Source organism: Nerophis lumbriciformis, linkage group LG11 (genome assembly GCF_033978685.3).
Source record: "Nerophis lumbriciformis linkage group LG11, RoL_Nlum_v2.1, whole genome shotgun sequence".
Taxonomy (NCBI): domain Eukaryota; kingdom Metazoa; phylum Chordata; class Actinopteri; order Syngnathiformes; family Syngnathidae; genus Nerophis; species Nerophis lumbriciformis.
The window spans coordinates 51,246,053-51,263,327 of record NC_084558.2 but is presented as its reverse complement, the minus strand read 5'-3'; the positions used below and the strand labels follow the sequence as shown (position 1 = coordinate 51,263,327).

Below are 17,275 nucleotides of genomic sequence, written 5' to 3'. Positions count from 1 at the left end.
TCATAATTTCAGCAAGGCGCTAAAATTTGGGCACGGGGTGATACATATTCTCCAGATAGTTACTAAAAAAATTGGTGCTAGGTGCTAAAATTTTCGCTCTGGTTTTTTTAAATATTTCGAGCTAGGTGCTAACAATTTTCCAGCGAGGTGCTAAAATGTCCTGTGGTATTTGCAAAAAAAAAGTTCTTAAAGTTTGTGAGCTCGGTGCTGACAATTTCTAGCTACTGTAGGTGCTAACAATTTTCCAGCTCGGTGCTAAAATTTCCGCTGTAGTTGGTAAAAAAATTTAAGTTAGGTGCTAAAATTTTCGCTGTAGTTGATTAAAAATTATTCAAGCTAGGTAATAAAAGTTTGAGCTAGGTGCTAAGAATTTTCCAGCTATGTGCTAAAATGTCCACTCTTGTTGGTAAAAATAAATTTCGAGCAAGGTTGTAAAGGTTTTCGGGGTAGGTGATAAAACATTTCCAGCAAGGTGGTAAAATTACCTGTGCTCTTTGCTGAAAAAATTTCAAGCTAGATTGGAAAGGTTTGAGCTAGGTGCTAACAATTGTCCAGCTAGGTGTTAAAATTTCTACTCTAGCTGGTAAAAAAATAATTTTGAGCTCGGTTCTAAAAGTTTTCAAGCTAGGTGCTAACAATTTTCCAGCAAGGTGCTAAAATTACCTGTGCTCTTTGCTGAAAAAAGTTCAAACTTGATTGGAAAAGTTTTCAAGCTTGGTGCTAACAATTTTCGAGCTAGGTGCTAAAAAAATGTGCCCTAAGTGTTAAAAATGCTCCAACTAGATGCTAAAATTCCCAGCTCTTGTGGGTAAAACATTTTTTCGATCTAGGTCATAAAAGTTTGAGCTACTTGCTAACAATTTTCCAGCGAGGTGCTAAAATTTCCTGTGCTCTTTGCTAAAAAAAATTAAAGCTAAGTTGGAAAAGTTTGAGCTAGGTGCTAACAATTTTCCAGCTAAGTGCTAAAATTTCCGCGTTACTTACAAAAAAATTTTGAGTCAGGTTTAAAACGTTTTCCAGTTAGATGCTAACAATTTTCCATACATCCATCCATTTTCTACCGCTTGTCACTTTTGGTAAGATAAGTAGTAAAAAAAAAAAGCGCCCTGTGCTAAAAAATTTCCATCTAAGTGCTAAAATTTCTGTGATAGTTGCTTTAAACTATAAATATTTTTTTGACCGACTTGAACCATTTAATAGTGAAAAATCTAATTAAATAAATACAATAAATAATGATAAAATTCAAATTATTCAGCAATATTAACTCAGGAGAACGAACAATATACAAAACACTTTAACCTACAAAACAAAAATACATTTATGCTAATTAATTTTTTAAATCAAACTGATGAAATTAGCATTAATGACTACAATGAGCACGTTTTAAAGTACACAGCGTTTTGGGTTTGAAGCATGATACTGCAGGATACTGATAAAGCACGTTTCCAGGGGTCACAGGTGCTAAAATTTCCACTCTAGTTGGTAAAAAAAAAAATTGAATTAGGTTCTAAAAGTTTTCGAGCTAGGTGCTAACAATTTTCCAGCAAAGTGCTAAAATTTTCTGTGCTCTTTGCTGAAAAGATTTCGAGCTAGGTTGGAAAAAATTTCGAGCGAGGTGGTAACAATTTTCCAGCTAAATGCTAAACATTTTCCAGCTAAATGCTAAACATTTTCCAGCTAGGTGCTAAAATTTCCGCTTTAGTTGGTAAAAAAAAAATTTGAGCAAGGTTCTAAAAGTTTGAGCTAGGTGCAAACAATTTTCTAGCGAGGTGCTAAAATTTCCTGTGCTCTTTGCTGAAAACAATTCGAGCTTTGTTGGCAAAGTTTTCGATCTCGGTGCTAAAAAAATTGCGCTAAGTGCTAAAAATCTTCCAACTAGGTGCTCAAATTTCCGCTCTAGTTGGTGAAAAAAATGTTGAGCTAGGTACTAAAAGTTTGAGCTAGTTGCTAACAATTTTCCAGCGAGGGGCTAAAATTGACTGTGCTCTTTGCTGAAAACATTTCGAACTTGGTTGGCAAAGTTTTCGATCTCGGTGCTAAAAAAAATTGCGCTAAGTGCTAAAAATATGCCAACTAGGTGGTCAAAATTCCGCTCTAGTTGGTGAAAAAAATGTTGAGCTAGGTCCTAAAAGTTTGAGCTAGTTGCTAACAATTTTCCAGCGAGGGGCTAAAATTTCCTGTGCTCTTTGCTGAAAACATTTCGAGCTTTGTTGGCAAAGTTTTCGATCTCGGTGCTAAAAAAAATTGCGCTAAGTGCTAAAAATCTTCCAACTAGGTGCTCAAATTTCCGCTCTAGTTGGTGAAAAAAAGGTTGAGCTAGGTACTAAAAGTTTGAGCTAGTTGCTAACAATTTTCCAGCGAGGGGCTAAAATTGACTGTGCTCTTTGCTGAAAACATTTCAAACTTGGTTGGCAAAGTTTTCGATCTCGGTGCTAAAAAAAATTGCGCTAAGTGCTAAAAATATGCCAACTAGGTGGTCAAAATTCCGCTCTAGTTGGTGAAAAAAATGTTGAGCTAGGTCCTAAAAGTTTGAGCTAGTTGCTAACAATTTTCCAGCGAGGGGCTAAAATTTCCTGTGCTCTTTGCTGAAAACATTTCGAGCTTTGTTGGCAAAGTTTTCGATCTCGGTGCTAAAAAAAATTGCGCTAAGTGCTAAAAATCTTCCAACTAGGTGCTCAAATTTCCGCTCTAGTTGGTGAAAAAAAGGTTGAGCTAGGTACTAAAAGTTTGAGCTAGTTGCTAACAATTTTCCAGCGAGGGGCTAAAATTGACTGTGCTCTTTGCTGAAAACATTTCGAACTTGGTTGGCAAAGTTTTCGATCTCGGTGCTAAAAAAAATTGCGCTAAGTGCTAAAAATATGCCAACTAGGTGGTCAAAATTCCGCTCTAGTTGGTGAAAAAAATGTTGAGCTAGGTCCTAAAAGTTTGAGCTAGTTGCTAACAATTTTCCAGCGAGGGGCTAAAATTTCCTGTGCTCTTTGCTAAAAAATGTTTCGAGTTAGGTTGGAAAAGTTTTAGCTAGGTGCTAACAAATTTCCAGCCGGGTGCTAAAATTTCCGCTGTAGTTGGAAAAAAATAAAATTTCGAGCTAGGTTTTAAAAGTTTGAGCTAGTTGCTAACAATTTTCCAGCGAGGGGCTAAAATTTCCTGTGCTCTTTGCTAAAAAATGTTTCGAGCTAGGTTGGAAAAGTTTGAGCTAGGTGCTAACAATTTTCCAGCCGGGTGCTAAAATTTCCGCTCTAGTTGGAAAAAAATAAAAATTCGAGCTAGGTTTTAAAAGTTTGAGCTAGTTGCTAACAATTTTCCAACGAGGGGCTAAAATTTCCTGTGCTCTTTGCTAAAAAATGTTTCGAGCTAGGTTGGAAAAGTTTGAGCTAGGTGCTAACAATTTTCCAGCCGGGTGCTAAAATTTCCGCTCTGGTTGGAAAAAAATAAAATTTCGAGCTAGGTTTTAAAAGTTTGCGCTAGTTGCTAACAATTTTCCAGCGAGGGGCTAAAATTTCCTGTGCTCTTTGCTAAAAAATGTTTCGAGCTAGGTTGGAAAAGTTTGAGCTAGGTGCTAACAATTTTCCAGCCGGGTGCTAAAATTTCCGCTCTAGTTGGAAAAAAATAAAATTTCGAGCTAGGTTTTAAAAGTTTGAGCTAGTTGCTAACAATTTTCCAGCGAGGGGCTAAAATTTCCTGTGCTCTTTGCTAAAAAATGTTTCGAGCTAGGTTGGAAAAGTTTGAGCTAGGTGCTAACAATTTTCCAGCCGGGTGCTAAAATTTCCGCTCTAGTTGGAAAAAAATAAAATTTCGAGCTAGGTTTTAAAAGTTTGAGCTAGTTGCTAACAATTTTCCAGCGAGGGGCTAACATTTCCTGTGCTCTTTGCTAAAAAATGTTTCGAGCTAGGTTGGAAAAGTTTGAGCTAGGTGCTAACAATTTTCCAGCCGGGTGCTAAAATTTCCGCTCCAGTTGATGAAAAAAATAAAATTTCGAGCTAGGTTTTAAAAGTTTGAGCTAGTTGCTAACAATTTTCCAGCGAGGGGCTAAAATTTCCTGTGCTCTTTGCTAAAAAATGTTTCGAGCTAGGTTGGAAAAGTTTGAGCTAGGCGCTAACAATTTTCCAGCCGGGTGCTAAAATTTCCGCTCTAATTGGTGAAAAAAATAAAATTTCGAGCTAGGTTTTAAAAGTTTGAGCTAGTTGCTAACAATTTTCCAGCGAGGGGCTAAAATTTCCTGTGCTCTTTGCTAAAAAATGTTTCGAGCTAGGTTGGAAAAGTTTGAGCTAAGTGCTAACAATTTTCCAGCCGGGTGCTAAAATTTCCGCTCTAGTTGGAAAAAAATAAAATTTCGAGCTAGGTTTTAAAAGTTTGCGCTAGTTGCTAACAATTTTCCAGCGAGGGGCTAAAATTTCCTGTGCTCTTTGCTAAAAAATGTTTCGAGCTAGGTTGGAAAAGTTTGAGCTAGGTGCTAACAATTTTCCAGCCGGGTGCTAAAATTTCCGCTCTAGTTGGTGAAAAAAATAAAATTTCGAGCTAGGTTTTAAAAGTTTGAGCTAGTTGCTAACAATTTTCCAGCGAGGGGCTAAAATTTCCTGTGCTCTTTGCTAAAAAATGTTTCGAGCTAGGTTGGAAAAGTTTGAGCTAGGTGCTAACAATTTTCCAGCCGGGTGCTAAAATTTCCGCTCTAGTTGGAAAAAAATAAAATTTCGAGCTAGGTTTTAAAAGTTTGCGCTAGTTGCTAACAATTTTCCAGCGAGGGGCTAAAATTTACTGTGCTCTTTGCTGAAAACATTTCGGGCTTGGTTGGCAAAGTTTTCGAGCGAGGTGGTAACAATTTTCCAGCTAAATGCTAAACATTTTCCAGCTAAATGCTAAACATTTTCCAGCTAGGTGCTAAAATTTCCGCTTTAGTTGGTAAAAAAAAAATTCGAGCAAGGTTCTAAAAGTTTGAGCTAGGTGCAAACAATTTTCTAGCGAGGTGCTAAAATTTCCTGTGCTCTTTGCTGAAAACAATTCGAGCTTTGTTGGCAAAGTTTTCGATCTCGGTGCTAAAAAAAATGCGCTAAGTGCTAAAAATCTTCCAACTAGGTGCTCAAATTTCCGCTCTAGTTGGTGAAAAAAATGTTGAGCTAGGTACTAAAAGTTTGAGCTAGTTGCTAACAATTTTCCAGCGAGGGGCTAAAATTTCCTGTGCTCTTTGCTGAAAACATTTCGAGCTTTGTTGGCAAAGTTTTCGATCTCGGTGCTAAAAAAAATTGCGCTACGTGCTAAAAATCTTCCAACTAGGTGCTCAAATTTCCGCTCTAGTTGGTGAAAAAAATGTTGAGCTAGGTCCTAAAAGTTTGAGCTAGTTGCTAACAATTTTCCAGCGAGGGGCTAAAATTTACTGTGCTCTTTGGTGAAAACATTTCGAGCTTGGTTGGCAAAGTTTTCGATCTCGGTGCTAAAAAAAAAATTGCGCTAAGTGCTAAAAATCTCCCAACTAGGTGCTCAAATTTCCGCTCTAGTTGGTGAAAAAAAGGTTGAGCTAGGTCCTAAAAGTTTGAGCTAGTTGCTAACAATTTTCCAGCGAGGTGCTAAAATTTACTGTGCTCTTTGCTGAAAACATTTCGAGCTTGGTTGGCAAAGTTTTCGATCTCGGTGCTAAAAAAATTGCGCTAAGTGCTAAAAATCTTCCAACTAGGTGCTCAAATTTCCGCTCTAGTTGGTGAAAAAAATGTTGAGTTAGGTCCTAAAAGTTTGAGCTAGTTGCTAACAATTTTCCAGCGAGGGGCTAAAATTTACTGTGCTCTTTGCTAAAAAATGTTTCGAGTTAGGTTGGAAAAGTTTGAGCTAGGTGCTAACAATTTTCCAGCCGGGTGCTAAAATTTCCGCTCTAGTTGGAAAAAAATAAAATTTCGAGCTAGGTTTTAAAAGTTTGAGCTAGTTGCTAACAATTTTCCAGCGAGGGGCTAACATTTCCTGTGCTCTTTGCTAAAAAATGTTTCGAGCTAGGTTGGAAAAGTTTGAGCTAGGTGCTAACAATTTTCCAGCCGGGTGCTAAAATTTCCGCCCTTGTTGGAAAAAAATAAAATTTCGAGCTAGGTTTTAAAAGTTTGAGCTAGTTGCTAACAATTTTCCAGCGAGGGGCTAACATTTCCTGTGCTCTTTGCTAAAAAATGTTTCGAGCTAGGTTGGAAAAGTTTGAGTTAGGTGCTAACAATTTTCCAGCCGGGTGCTAAAATTTCCGCCCTAGTTGGAAAAAAATAAAATTTCGAGCTAGGTTTAAAAAGTTTGAGCTACTTGCTAACAATTTTCCAGCGAGGGGCTAAAATTTCCTGTGCTCTTTGCTAAAAAATGTTTCGAGCTAGGTTGGAAAAGTTTGAGCTAGGCGCTAACAATTTTCCAGCCGGGTGCTAAAATTTCCGCTCTAGTTGGAAAAAAATAAAATTTCGAGCTAGATTTTAAAAGTTTTTCAGCTAGGTGCTAACTATTTTCCAGCGTGGTGCTAAAATGTTTTAATGGTAAAAAAAAAAAAAAAAAAAAATTTTTTTTTTTTAATGGTTGTGAATGTGTCTTTGAGAGCGGAGGAAGACGAGAGCGCCACCTACCAGGCGAGCTGATGCAGCGGACGTGGATGGGGTCGTCCAGTTTGGCCACAGCGTCCAGGATGATGCCCTCGGCCTCCACCACGGCGCACTGCAGCAGGCAGAACTGCTCCTCTTGCAGTTTTTGGGACAGCTCACCTTCCCGACAGGCCTGTTTACACACACACACACACACACACACACACACACACACACACACACACACACACACACGAGTCATGATAAGGTGTGTCCCGGTCCTGGAGGGGGAGACGCTCCACCTGTTGCTGCAACTGAGCGTGCAGACTCCCCAGCTCCATGCTGCTGCGCTGCCTCTCCTGCTCCATGGAGCTCTGGTGGAGCTGCGCCTGCTGGCGGAGGCCGTTAAGCTCCGCCTCCTGATCCCGGACCGAGCGCATCAGCGCGTCCCTCTCCGCCTGCAGGCCCGCCAGGGAGCTGCTCAGCTGGGTGCCGCTCTGGAGGACAATAACGGAGTCAAACACGTGTTTTCCAACCTGGCTTGAAATTTTTTCAGCAAAGAGCACAGGAAATTTGAGCACCTCGCTGGAAAATTGTTAGCACCTAGCTCAAACTTTTCCAACCTAGCTCGAAAAATTTTTTTTAGCAAAGAGCACAGGAAATTTTAGCCCCCTCGCTGGAAAATTGTTAGCAATTGGCTCAAACTTTTAGGACCTAGCTCAACATTTTTTTTTTACCAACTAGAGCGGAAATTTTCGCACCTAGTTGGAAAATTTTTAGCACTTAACGCGAAAATTTTTAGCACCTAGCTCAAAAATTGTTAGCACCTAGCTCGAAAACTTTTCCAATCAAGCTTGAACTTTTTTCAGCAAAGAGCACAGGAAATTTTAGCACCTTGCCGGGAAAATTGTTAGCACCTAGCTTGAAAACTTTTAGAACCGAGCTCGAAATTCTTTTTTTACTAACTAGAGTGGAAATTTTAGCACCTAGCTGAAAAATTGTTAGCATCTAGCTCAAACTTTTCCAACCTAGCTCGAAAAAATTTTTTTAGCAAAGAGCACAGGAAATTTTAGCCCCCTCGCTGGAAAATTGTTAGCAATTGGCTCAAACTTTTAGGACCTAGCTCAACATTTTTTTTTACCAACTAGAGCGGAAATTTTCGCACCTAGTTGGAAAATTTTTAGCACTTAGCGCGAAATTTTTTAGCACTTAGCTCAAAAATTGTTAGCATCTAGCTCGAAAACTTTTCCAATCAAGTTTTAATTTTTTTCAGCAAAGAGCACAGGAAATTTTAGCACCTAGCTGGAAAATTGTTAGCACCTAGCTCAAACTTTTCCAACCTAGCTCAACATTTTTTTTTTACAAAAGAGCACCTCGCTGGAAAATTGTTAGCTCTAGCTCAAACTTTTAGAACCCAGTTTGAAATTTTTTTTACCAAATAAGAGCGGAAATTTTAGCACAACATTTTTTACCAACTACAATGCACCTGGCTGGCAAATTGTTAGAAACTAGCCTGAAAACTTTTAGAACCGACCTCGAAATTCTTTTTTTTTTTTTTTTACCAACCAGAGCGGAAATTTTTAGCACCGAGCTCAAACTTTTCCAACCTAGCTCGACATTTTTTTTTAGCAAAGAGCACAGGAAATTTTAGCCCCCTCGCTGGAAAATTGTTAGCAATTGGCTCAAACTTTTAGGACCTAGCTCAACATTTTTTTTTACCACCTAGAGTGGAAATGTTCGCACCTAGTTGGAACGTTTTTAGCACTTAGCGCGAAATTTTTTAGCACTTAGCTCAAAAATTGTTAGCATCTAGCTCGAAAACTTTTCCAATCAAGCTTGAACTTTTTTCAGCAAAGAGCACAGGAAATTTTAGGACCTTGCCGGGAAAATTGTTAGCACCTAGCTTGAAAACTTTTAGAACCGAGCTCGAAATTCTTTTTTTACTAACTAGAGTGGAAATTTTAGCACCTAGCTGAAAAATTGTTAGCATCTAGCTCAAACTTTTCCAACCTAGCTCGAAATTTTTTTTTTAGCAAAGAGCACAGGAAATTTTAGCCCCCTCGCTGGAAAATTGTTAGCAATTGGCTCAAACTTTTAGGACCTAGCTCAACATTTTTTTTTACCAACTAGAGCGGAAATTTTCGTACCTAGTTGGAAAATTTTTAGCACTTAACGCGAACATTTTTAGCACCTAGCTCAAAAATTGTTAGCACCTAGCTCGAAAACTTTTCCAATCAAGCTTGAACTTTTTTCAGCAAAGAGCACAGGAAATTTTAGCACCTTGCCGGGAAAATTGTTAGCACCTAGCTTGAAAACTTTTAGAACCGAGCTCGAAATTCTTTTTTTACTAACTAGAGTGGAAATTTTAGCACCTAGCTGAAAAATTGTTAGCATCTAGCTCAAACTTTTCCAACCTAGCTCGAAATTTTTTTTTTAGCAAAGAGCACAGGAAATTTTAGCCCCCTCGCTGGAAAATTGTTAGCAATTGGCTCAAACTTTTAGGACCTAGCTCAACATTTTTTTTTACCAACTAGAGCGGACATTTTCGCACCTAGTTGGAAAATTTTTAGCACTTAGCGCGAAAATTTTTAGCACTTTGCTCAAAAATTGTTAGCACCTAGCTCGAAAACTTTTCCAATCAAGTTTGAACTTTTTTCAGCAAAGACCACAGGAAATTTTAGCACCTAGCTGGAAAATTGTTAGCACCTAGCTCAAACTTTTCCAACCTAGCTCAACATTTTTTTTTTTACAAAAGAGCACCTCGCTGGAAAATTGTTAGCTCTAGCTCAAACTTTTAGAACCCAGTTAGAATTTTTTTTTACCAAATAAGAGCGGAAATTTTAGCACAACATTTTTTACCAACTACAATGCACCTGGCTGGCAAATTGTTAGAAACTAGCCTGAAAATTTTTAGAACTGACCTCGAAATTCTTTTTTTTTTTTTTACCAACCAGAGCGGAAATTTTTAGCACCGAGCTCAAACTTTTCCAACCTAGCTCGACATTTTTTTTTAGCAAAGAGCACAGGAAATTTTAGCCCCCTCGCTGGAAAATTGTTAGCAATTGGCTCAAACTTTTAGGACCTAGCTCAACATTTTTTTTTACCAACTAGAGCGGAAATTTTCGTACCTAGTTGGAAAATTTTTAGCACTTAACGCGAACATTTTTAGCACCTAGCTCAAAAATTGTTAGCACCTAGCTCGGAAACTTTTCCAATCAAGCTTGAACTTTTTTCAGCAAAGAGCACAGGAAATTTTAGCACCTTGCCGGGAAAATTGTTAGCACCTAGCTTGAAAACTTTTAGAACCGAGCTCGAAATTCTTTTTTTACTAACTAGAGTGGAAATTTTAGCACCTAGCTGAAAAATTGTTAGCATCTAGCTCAAACTTTTCCAACCTAGCTCGAAATTTTTTTTTTAGCAAAGAGCACAGGAAATTTTAGCCCCCTTTCTGGAAAATTGTTAGCAATTGGCTCAAACTTTTAGGACCTAGCTCAACATTTTTTTTTACCAACTAGAGCGGAAATTTTCGCACCTAGTTGGAAAATTTTTAGCACTTAGCGCGAAATTTTTTAGCACTTAGCTCAAAAATTGTTAGCATCTAGCTCGAAAACTTTTCCAATCAAGTTTTAATTTTTTTCAGCAAAGAGCACAGGAAATTTTAGCACCTTGCCGGGAAAATTGTTAGCACCTAGCTTGAAAACTTTTAGAACCGAGCTCGAAATTCTTTTTTTACTAACTAGAGTGGAAATTTTAGCACCTAGCTGGAAAATTGTTAGCACCTAGCTCAAACTTTTCCAATCTAGCTCAAAATATTTTCAGGAAAGAGCACAGGAAATTTTACCACCTTGCTGGAAATTGTTTAGCACCTACCCCGAAACATTTTACAACCTAGCTCGAAATTTATTTTTACCAACTAGAGTGGAAATTTTAGCACCTAGCTGGAAAATTGTTAGAACCTAGCTCAAACTTTTCCAACCTAGCTCAACATTTTTTTTTACAAAAGAGCACCTCGCTGGAAAATTGTTAGCATCTAGCTCAAACTTTTAGAACCTAGCTCGAAAAAATTTTTTTTAGCAAAGAGCACAGGAAATTTTAGCCCCCTCGCTGGAAAATTGTTAGCAATTGGCTCAAACTTTTAGGACCTAGCTCAACATTTTTTTTTACCAACTAGAGCGGAAATTTTCGCACCTAGTTGGAAATTTTTTAGCACTTTGCTCAAACATTGTTAGCACCTAGCTCGAAAACTTTTCCAATCAAGTTTGAACTTTTTTCAGCAAAGACCACAGGAAATTTTAGCACCTAGCTGGAAAATTGTTAGCACCTAGCTCAAACTTTTCCAACCTAGCTCAACATTTTTTTTTTTACAAAAGAGCACCTCGCTGGAAAATTGTTAGCTCTAGCTCAAACTTTTAGAACCCAGTTTGAAAATTTTTTTACCAAATAAGAGCGGAAATTTTAGCACAACATTTTTTACCAACTACAATGCACCTGGCTGGCAAATTGTTAGAAACTAGCCTGAAAACTTTTAGAACCGACCTCGAAATTCTTTTTTTTTTTTTTTTTAACCAACCACAGCGGAAATTTTTAGCACCGAGCTCAAACTTTTCCAACCTAGCTCGACATTTTTTTTTTAGCAAAGAGCACAGGAAATTTTAGCCCCCTCGCTGGAAAATTGTTAGCAATTGGCTCAAACTTTTAGGACCTAGCTCAACATTTTTTTTTACCAACTAGAGCGGACATTTTCGCACCTAGTTGGAAAATTTTTAGCACTTAGCGCGAAACTTTTTAGCACTTTGCTCAAAAATTGTTAGCACCTAGCTCGAAAACTTTTCCAATCAAGTTTGAACTTTTTTCAGCAAAGACCACAGGAAATTTTAGCACCTAGCTGGAAAATTGTTAGCACCTAGCTCAAACTTTTCCAACCTAGCTCAACATTTTTTTTTTTACAAAAGAGCACCTCGCTGGAAAATTGTTAGCTCTAGCTCAAACTTTTAGAACCCAGTTTGAATTTTTTTTTACCATTATTTAAATAAGAGCAGAAATTTTAGCACAACATTTTTTACCAACTACAATGCACCTGGCTGGCAAATTGTTAGAAACTAGCCTGAAAACTTTTAGAACCGACCTCGAAATTCTTTTTTTTTTTTTTTTACCAACCAGAGCGGAAATTTTTAGCACCGAGCTCAAACTTTTCCAACCTAGCTCGAAATTTTTTTTTTTAGCAAAGAGCACAGGAAATTTTAGCCCCCTCGCTGGAAAATTGTTAGCAATTGGCTCAAACTTTTAGGACCTAGCTCAACATTTTTTTTTACCAACTAGAGTGGAAATGTTCGCACCTAGTTGGAACGTTTTTAGCACTTAGCGCGAAATTTTTTAGCACTTAGCTCAAAAAGTGTTAGCATCTAGCTCGAAAACTTTTCCAATCAAGCTTGAACTTTTTCAGCAAAGAGCACAGGAAATTTTAGCACCTAGCTGGAAAATTGTTAGCACCTAGCTCAAACTTTTCCAACCTAGCTCAACATTTTTTTTTTTACAAAAGAGCACCTCGCTGGAAAATTGTTAGCTCTAGCTCAAACTTTTAGAACCCAGTTTGAATTTTTTTTTACCAAATAAGAGCGGAAATTTTAGCACAACATTTTTTACCAACTACAATGCACCTGGCTGGCAAATTGTTAGAAACTAGCCTGAAAATTTTTAGAACCGACCTCGAAATTCTTTTTTTTTTTTTTTTACCAACCAGAGCGGAAATTTTTAGCACCGAGCTCAAACTTTTCCAACCTAGCTCGACATTTTTTTTTAGCAAAGAGCACAGGAAATTTTAGCCCCCTCGCTGGAAAATTGTTAGCAATTGGCTCAAACTTTTAGGACCTAGCTCAACATTTTTTTTACCAACTAGAGTGGAAATTTTCGCACCTAGTTGGAAAATGTTTAGCACTTAGCGCGAACATTTTTAGCACCTAGCTCAAAAATTGTTAGCATCTAGCTCGAAAACTTTTCCAATCAAGTTTTAATTTTTTTCAGCAAAGAGCACAGGAAATTTTAGCACCTTGCCGGAAAATTGTTAGCACCTAGCTTGAAAACTTTTAGAACCGAGCTCGAAATTCTTTTTTTACTAACTAGAGTGGAAATTTTAGCACCTAGCTGGAAAAGTGTTAGCACCTAGCTCAAACTTTTCCAATCTAGCTCAAAATATTTTCAGGAAAGAGCACAGGAAATTTTACCACCTTGCTGGAAATTTTTTAGCACCTACCCCGAAACATTTTACAACCTAGCTCGAAATTCATTTTTACCAACTAGAGTGGACATTTTAGCACCTAGCTGGAAAATTGTTAGCACCTAGCTCAAACTTTTCCAACCTAGCTCGAAATTTTTTCAGGAAAGAGCACAGGAAATTTTACCACCTTGCTGGAAATGTTTTAGCACCTACCCCGAAACATTTTACAACCTAGCTCGAAATTCATTTTTACCAACTAGAGTGGACATTTTAGCACCTAGCTTGAAAACTTTTAGAACCGAGCTCGAAATTCTTTTTTTACTAACTAGAGTGGAAATTTTAGCACCTAGCTGGAAGATTGTTAGCACCTAGCTCAAACTTTTCCAATCTAGCTCGAAATATTTTCAGGAAAGAGCACAGGAAATTTTACCACCTTGCTGGAAATGTTTTAGCACCTACCCCGAAACATTTTACAACCTAGCTCGAAATTCATTTTTACCAACTAGAGTGGACATTTTAGCACCTAGCTGGAAAATTGTTAGCACCTAGCTCAAACTTTTCCAACCTAGCTCAACATTTTTTTTAGAAAAGAGCACAGGAAATGTTAGCACCTCGCTGGAAAATTGTTAGCATCTAGCTCAAACTTTTAGAACCTAGCTTGAAATCTTTTTTACCAAATAAGAGCGGAAATTTTAGCACAACATTTTTTACCAACTACAATGCACCTGGCTGGCAAATTGTTAGAACCTAGCCTGAAAACTTTTAGAACCGAGCTCGAATTTTTTTTTTTTACCAACTAGAGTGGAAATTTTAGCACCTAGCTGGAAAATTGTTAGCACCTAGCTCAAACGTTTCCAATCTAGCTCGAAATATTTTCAGGAAAGAGCACAGGAAATTATACTACCTTGCTGGAACTTTTTTAGCACCTACCCCGAAACATTTTACAACCTAGCTCGAAATTTATTTTTACCAACTAGAGTGGAAATTTTAGCACCTCGCTGGAAAATTGTTAGCACCTAGCTCAAACTTTTCGAACCTAGCTCAACATTTTTTTTTACAAAAGAGCACCTCGCTGGAAAATTGTTAGCTCTAGTTCAAACTTTTAAAACCTAGCTTGAAATTTTTTTTACCAAATAAGAGCGGAAATTTTAGCACAACATTTTTAACCAACTACAATGCACCTGGCTGGCAAATTGTTAGAAACTAGCCTGAAAACTTTTAGAACCGAGCTCGAAATTATTTTTTTACCAACTAGAGTGGAAATTTTAGTACCTAGCTGGAAAATTGTTAGCACCTAGCTCAAACTTTTCCAATCTAGCTCGAAATATTTTCAGGAAAGAGCACAGGAGATTTTACCACCTTGCTGGAAATTTTTTAGCACCTACCCCGAAACATTTTACAACCTAGCACCGAAATTTATTTTTACCAACTAGAGTGGAAATTTTAGCACCTAGCTGGAAAAGTAAGTCAAACATTTTTGTTTTTTTTACTTTTGACGCTTTCGCTCAGTTTTTATTATTATTTTTGATGTATTTTTTCTTAGTTTTATGCTCTTTTTTTTACAGCAAACACACAAAATGTAAGAAATGTAATGTAATGAAAAAGAAGATTGATTTTGATTCATTATTATTTTTGGAGCAATGACAGTTTTAAAGGAAAAAAACATTTGTGTTATTACAGTCAACAACTTTTACATTTAACCTGCTTGCTCGTTTGCTGCACTTTTTAGTATATATATATTTTTTTTAAAGTGTTTTTGAGAATGTGCCCCCCCGGGCCACACTTTGGACACATAGATCTTTTGACAACGCTAGTAGTGACCTGCTACTCCCACAAAGCGATGCGTTTTCGGGCGAGTGACTGTAGTACCAGTTCTTGGCTCTGCAGGGTGTTGTTGACGCGGGCCAGCTCGGCCCGGGCCAAGTCCAACTCGCGGCGCAGCCTGTCCAGCTCCACCTTCTGCTGGGCGTTGATGTTGAGCTGCGGACCACATGACAGAAACGTTGACGTCAGAGCCGCTGCATAATGGGACACGGGCCGCAAAGTAATAAGCGTTAATAAAAAGATGTTAAATTTGATGGTTAAAAAAAACCCAAAACAAATTGGGCCCAGTCACCACAAGTTTACCTTCAAAAAACACTGTACAATATGTTCTACTTACAGTAATACACCATAAAAAATAGCCCAAAATGTGAAAAATGCCAGAAATGGTCAAAAAGCCCTCCCCGGCTGTGAGTTCCATAAGTCCCGAGAAGAGCCAAAATTACGAAAATGTCCAAAAATTTGAATAATGCTGAAAATGGTCAAAAATCCCTCCCCGGCTGTGAGTTCCATAAGTCCCGGGAAGAGCCAAAATGACGAAAATGTCTAAAAATGTGAAAAATGCTGAAAATGGTCAAAAATCCCTCCCCAGCTGTGAGTTCCATAAGTCCCGGGAAGAGCCAAAATGACAAAAATATCAAAAATGACTCACAAGGAAGCTGGGGAAAAAAAAGGCAAAAACAGCCCAAAATGTTAAAAATGCCAAAAATGGTCAAAAATCCCTCCCCGGCTTTGAGTTCCATAAGTCCCGGGAGGAGCCAAAATTTGAAAAATGTCAAAAAATTTGAAAAATGCCAAAAATGGTCAAAAATCCCTCCCCGGCTGTGAGTTTCATAAATCCCGGGATAAGCCAAAATGACAAAAATGTCAAAAATGACTCACAGGGAAGCTGGGGAAAAAAAGGCAAAAACAGCCCAAAATGTGAAAAATGCCAAAAATGGTCAAAAATCCCTCCCCGGCTTTGAGTTCCATAAGTCCCGGGAGGAGCCAAAATTTGAAAAATGTCAAAAAATTTGAAAAATGCCAAAAATGGTCAAAAATCCCTCCCCGGCTGTGAGTTTCATAAATCCCGGGATGAGCCAAAATGACAAAAATGTCAAAAATGACTCACAGGGAAGCCGGGAAGAAAAAGGCAAAAACAGCCCAAAATGTCAAAAATGCAGAAAATGGTCAAAAATCCCTCCCAGGCTGTGAGTTCCATAAGTCCTGGGACGAGCCAAAATGATAAAAATGTCAAAAAATTCGAAAAATGCAGAAAATGGTCAAAAATCCCTCCCCAGCTGTGAGTTCCATAAGTCCTGGGACGAGCCAAAATGACAAAAATATCAAAAATGACTCACAAGGAAGCCGGGGAAAAAAAGGCAAAAACAGCCCAAAATGTTAAAAATGCCAAAAATGGTCAAAAATCCCTCCCTGACTTTGAGTTCCATAAGTCCCGGGAGGAGCCAAAATTTGAAAAATGTCAAAAAATGTGAAAAATGCCAAAAATGGTCAAAAATCCCTCTCCGGCTGTGAGTTTCATAAATCCCGGGATGAGCCAAAATGACAAAAATGTCAAAAATGACTCAAAAGGAAGCCGGGAAGAAAAAGGCAAAAACAGCCCAAAATGTCAAAAATGCAGAAAATGGTCAAAAATCCCTCCCCGGCTGTGAGTTCCATAAGTCCTGGGACGAGCCAAAATGATAAAAATGTCAAAAAATTCGAAAAATGCAGAAAATGGTCAAAAATCCCTCCCCAGCTGTGAGTTCCATAAGTCCTGGGACGAGCCAAAATGACAAAAATGTCAAAAATGACTCACAGGGAAGCCGGGAAGAAAAAGGCAAAAACAGCCCAAAATGTTAAAAATGAAAAAACAACAAAATAACAACAACAATAACAATAACATTCAATTTTATGGTAAAAAAAACAGAAGGCAGCACCAGAATTGACCTTCAAAAACAGTTTTAGTGTTTTTCTATTTACAGTAATACACCGTAAAAAAACACGAACTGTAGATTCTATAGAAAAAAAACTGCAAGTTCAGTTGCCAGAATTTTACCTTGAAAAAAACAGTGGTATCGTTTTTTTCCCATGTACAGTAATACACCGTAAAAATAACAACCGTACATCTTATGATTGAAAAAACAGCAACTCAGTCGCCAGAATTTTGCCATTAAAAAAAATGTGCGACTGTTTTCCCATTTACAGTAATACACCGTAAAAACAAAAACTGTAGATTTTACAGTATAAAACTGCAATTTCAGTTGCCAAAATGTTACCATAAAAAAACAAACCGTGGTACCGTTTTTTCCATTTACAGTAATACACCGTAAAAACAATAACCTTAAATTTGATGGTTAAAAAAACCACAAAACAAATTGGGCCCAGTCACCACAAGTTTACCTTAAAAAAACACTGTACAATATGTTCTATTTACAGTAATACACCATAAAAAATAGCCCAAAATGTGAAAACTGCCAAAAATAGTCAAAAATCCCTCCCCGGCTGTGAGTTCCATAAGTCCCGGGAAGAGCCAAAATGACGAAAATGTCCAAAAATTTGAATAATGCTGAAAATGGTCAAAAATCCCTCCCCGGCTGTGAGTTCCATAAGTCCCGGGAAGAGCCAAAATGACGAAAATGTCCAAAAATGTGAAAAATGCTGAAAATGGTCAAAAATCCCTCCCCAGCTGTGAGTTCCATAAGTCCCGGGAAGAGCCAAAATGACAAAA

The 17,275-nt window shown here is 37.8% G+C and overlaps 1 protein-coding gene across 3 annotated transcripts in view; it reads right to left on the bottom strand.

The window, feature by feature from the left end:
• LOC133610203 (huntingtin-interacting protein 1-related protein-like) overlaps positions 1-17,275 on the bottom strand; it is a 132,080-nt gene that overhangs the window by 24,109 nt on the left and 90,696 nt on the right. For all 3 annotated transcript variants that reach the window (XM_072914173.1, XM_061966309.2, XM_072914172.1), the window contains 3 exons: positions 14,614-14,724; positions 6,833-7,027; positions 6,576-6,723 (listed from right to left, as the gene is read on the bottom strand). In XM_072914173.1, the coding sequence (XP_072770274.1) occupies positions 6,576-6,723; positions 6,833-7,027; positions 14,614-14,724 (454 nt within the window). The remainder of the gene's footprint in view (positions 1-6,575; positions 6,724-6,832; positions 7,028-14,613; positions 14,725-17,275) is intronic.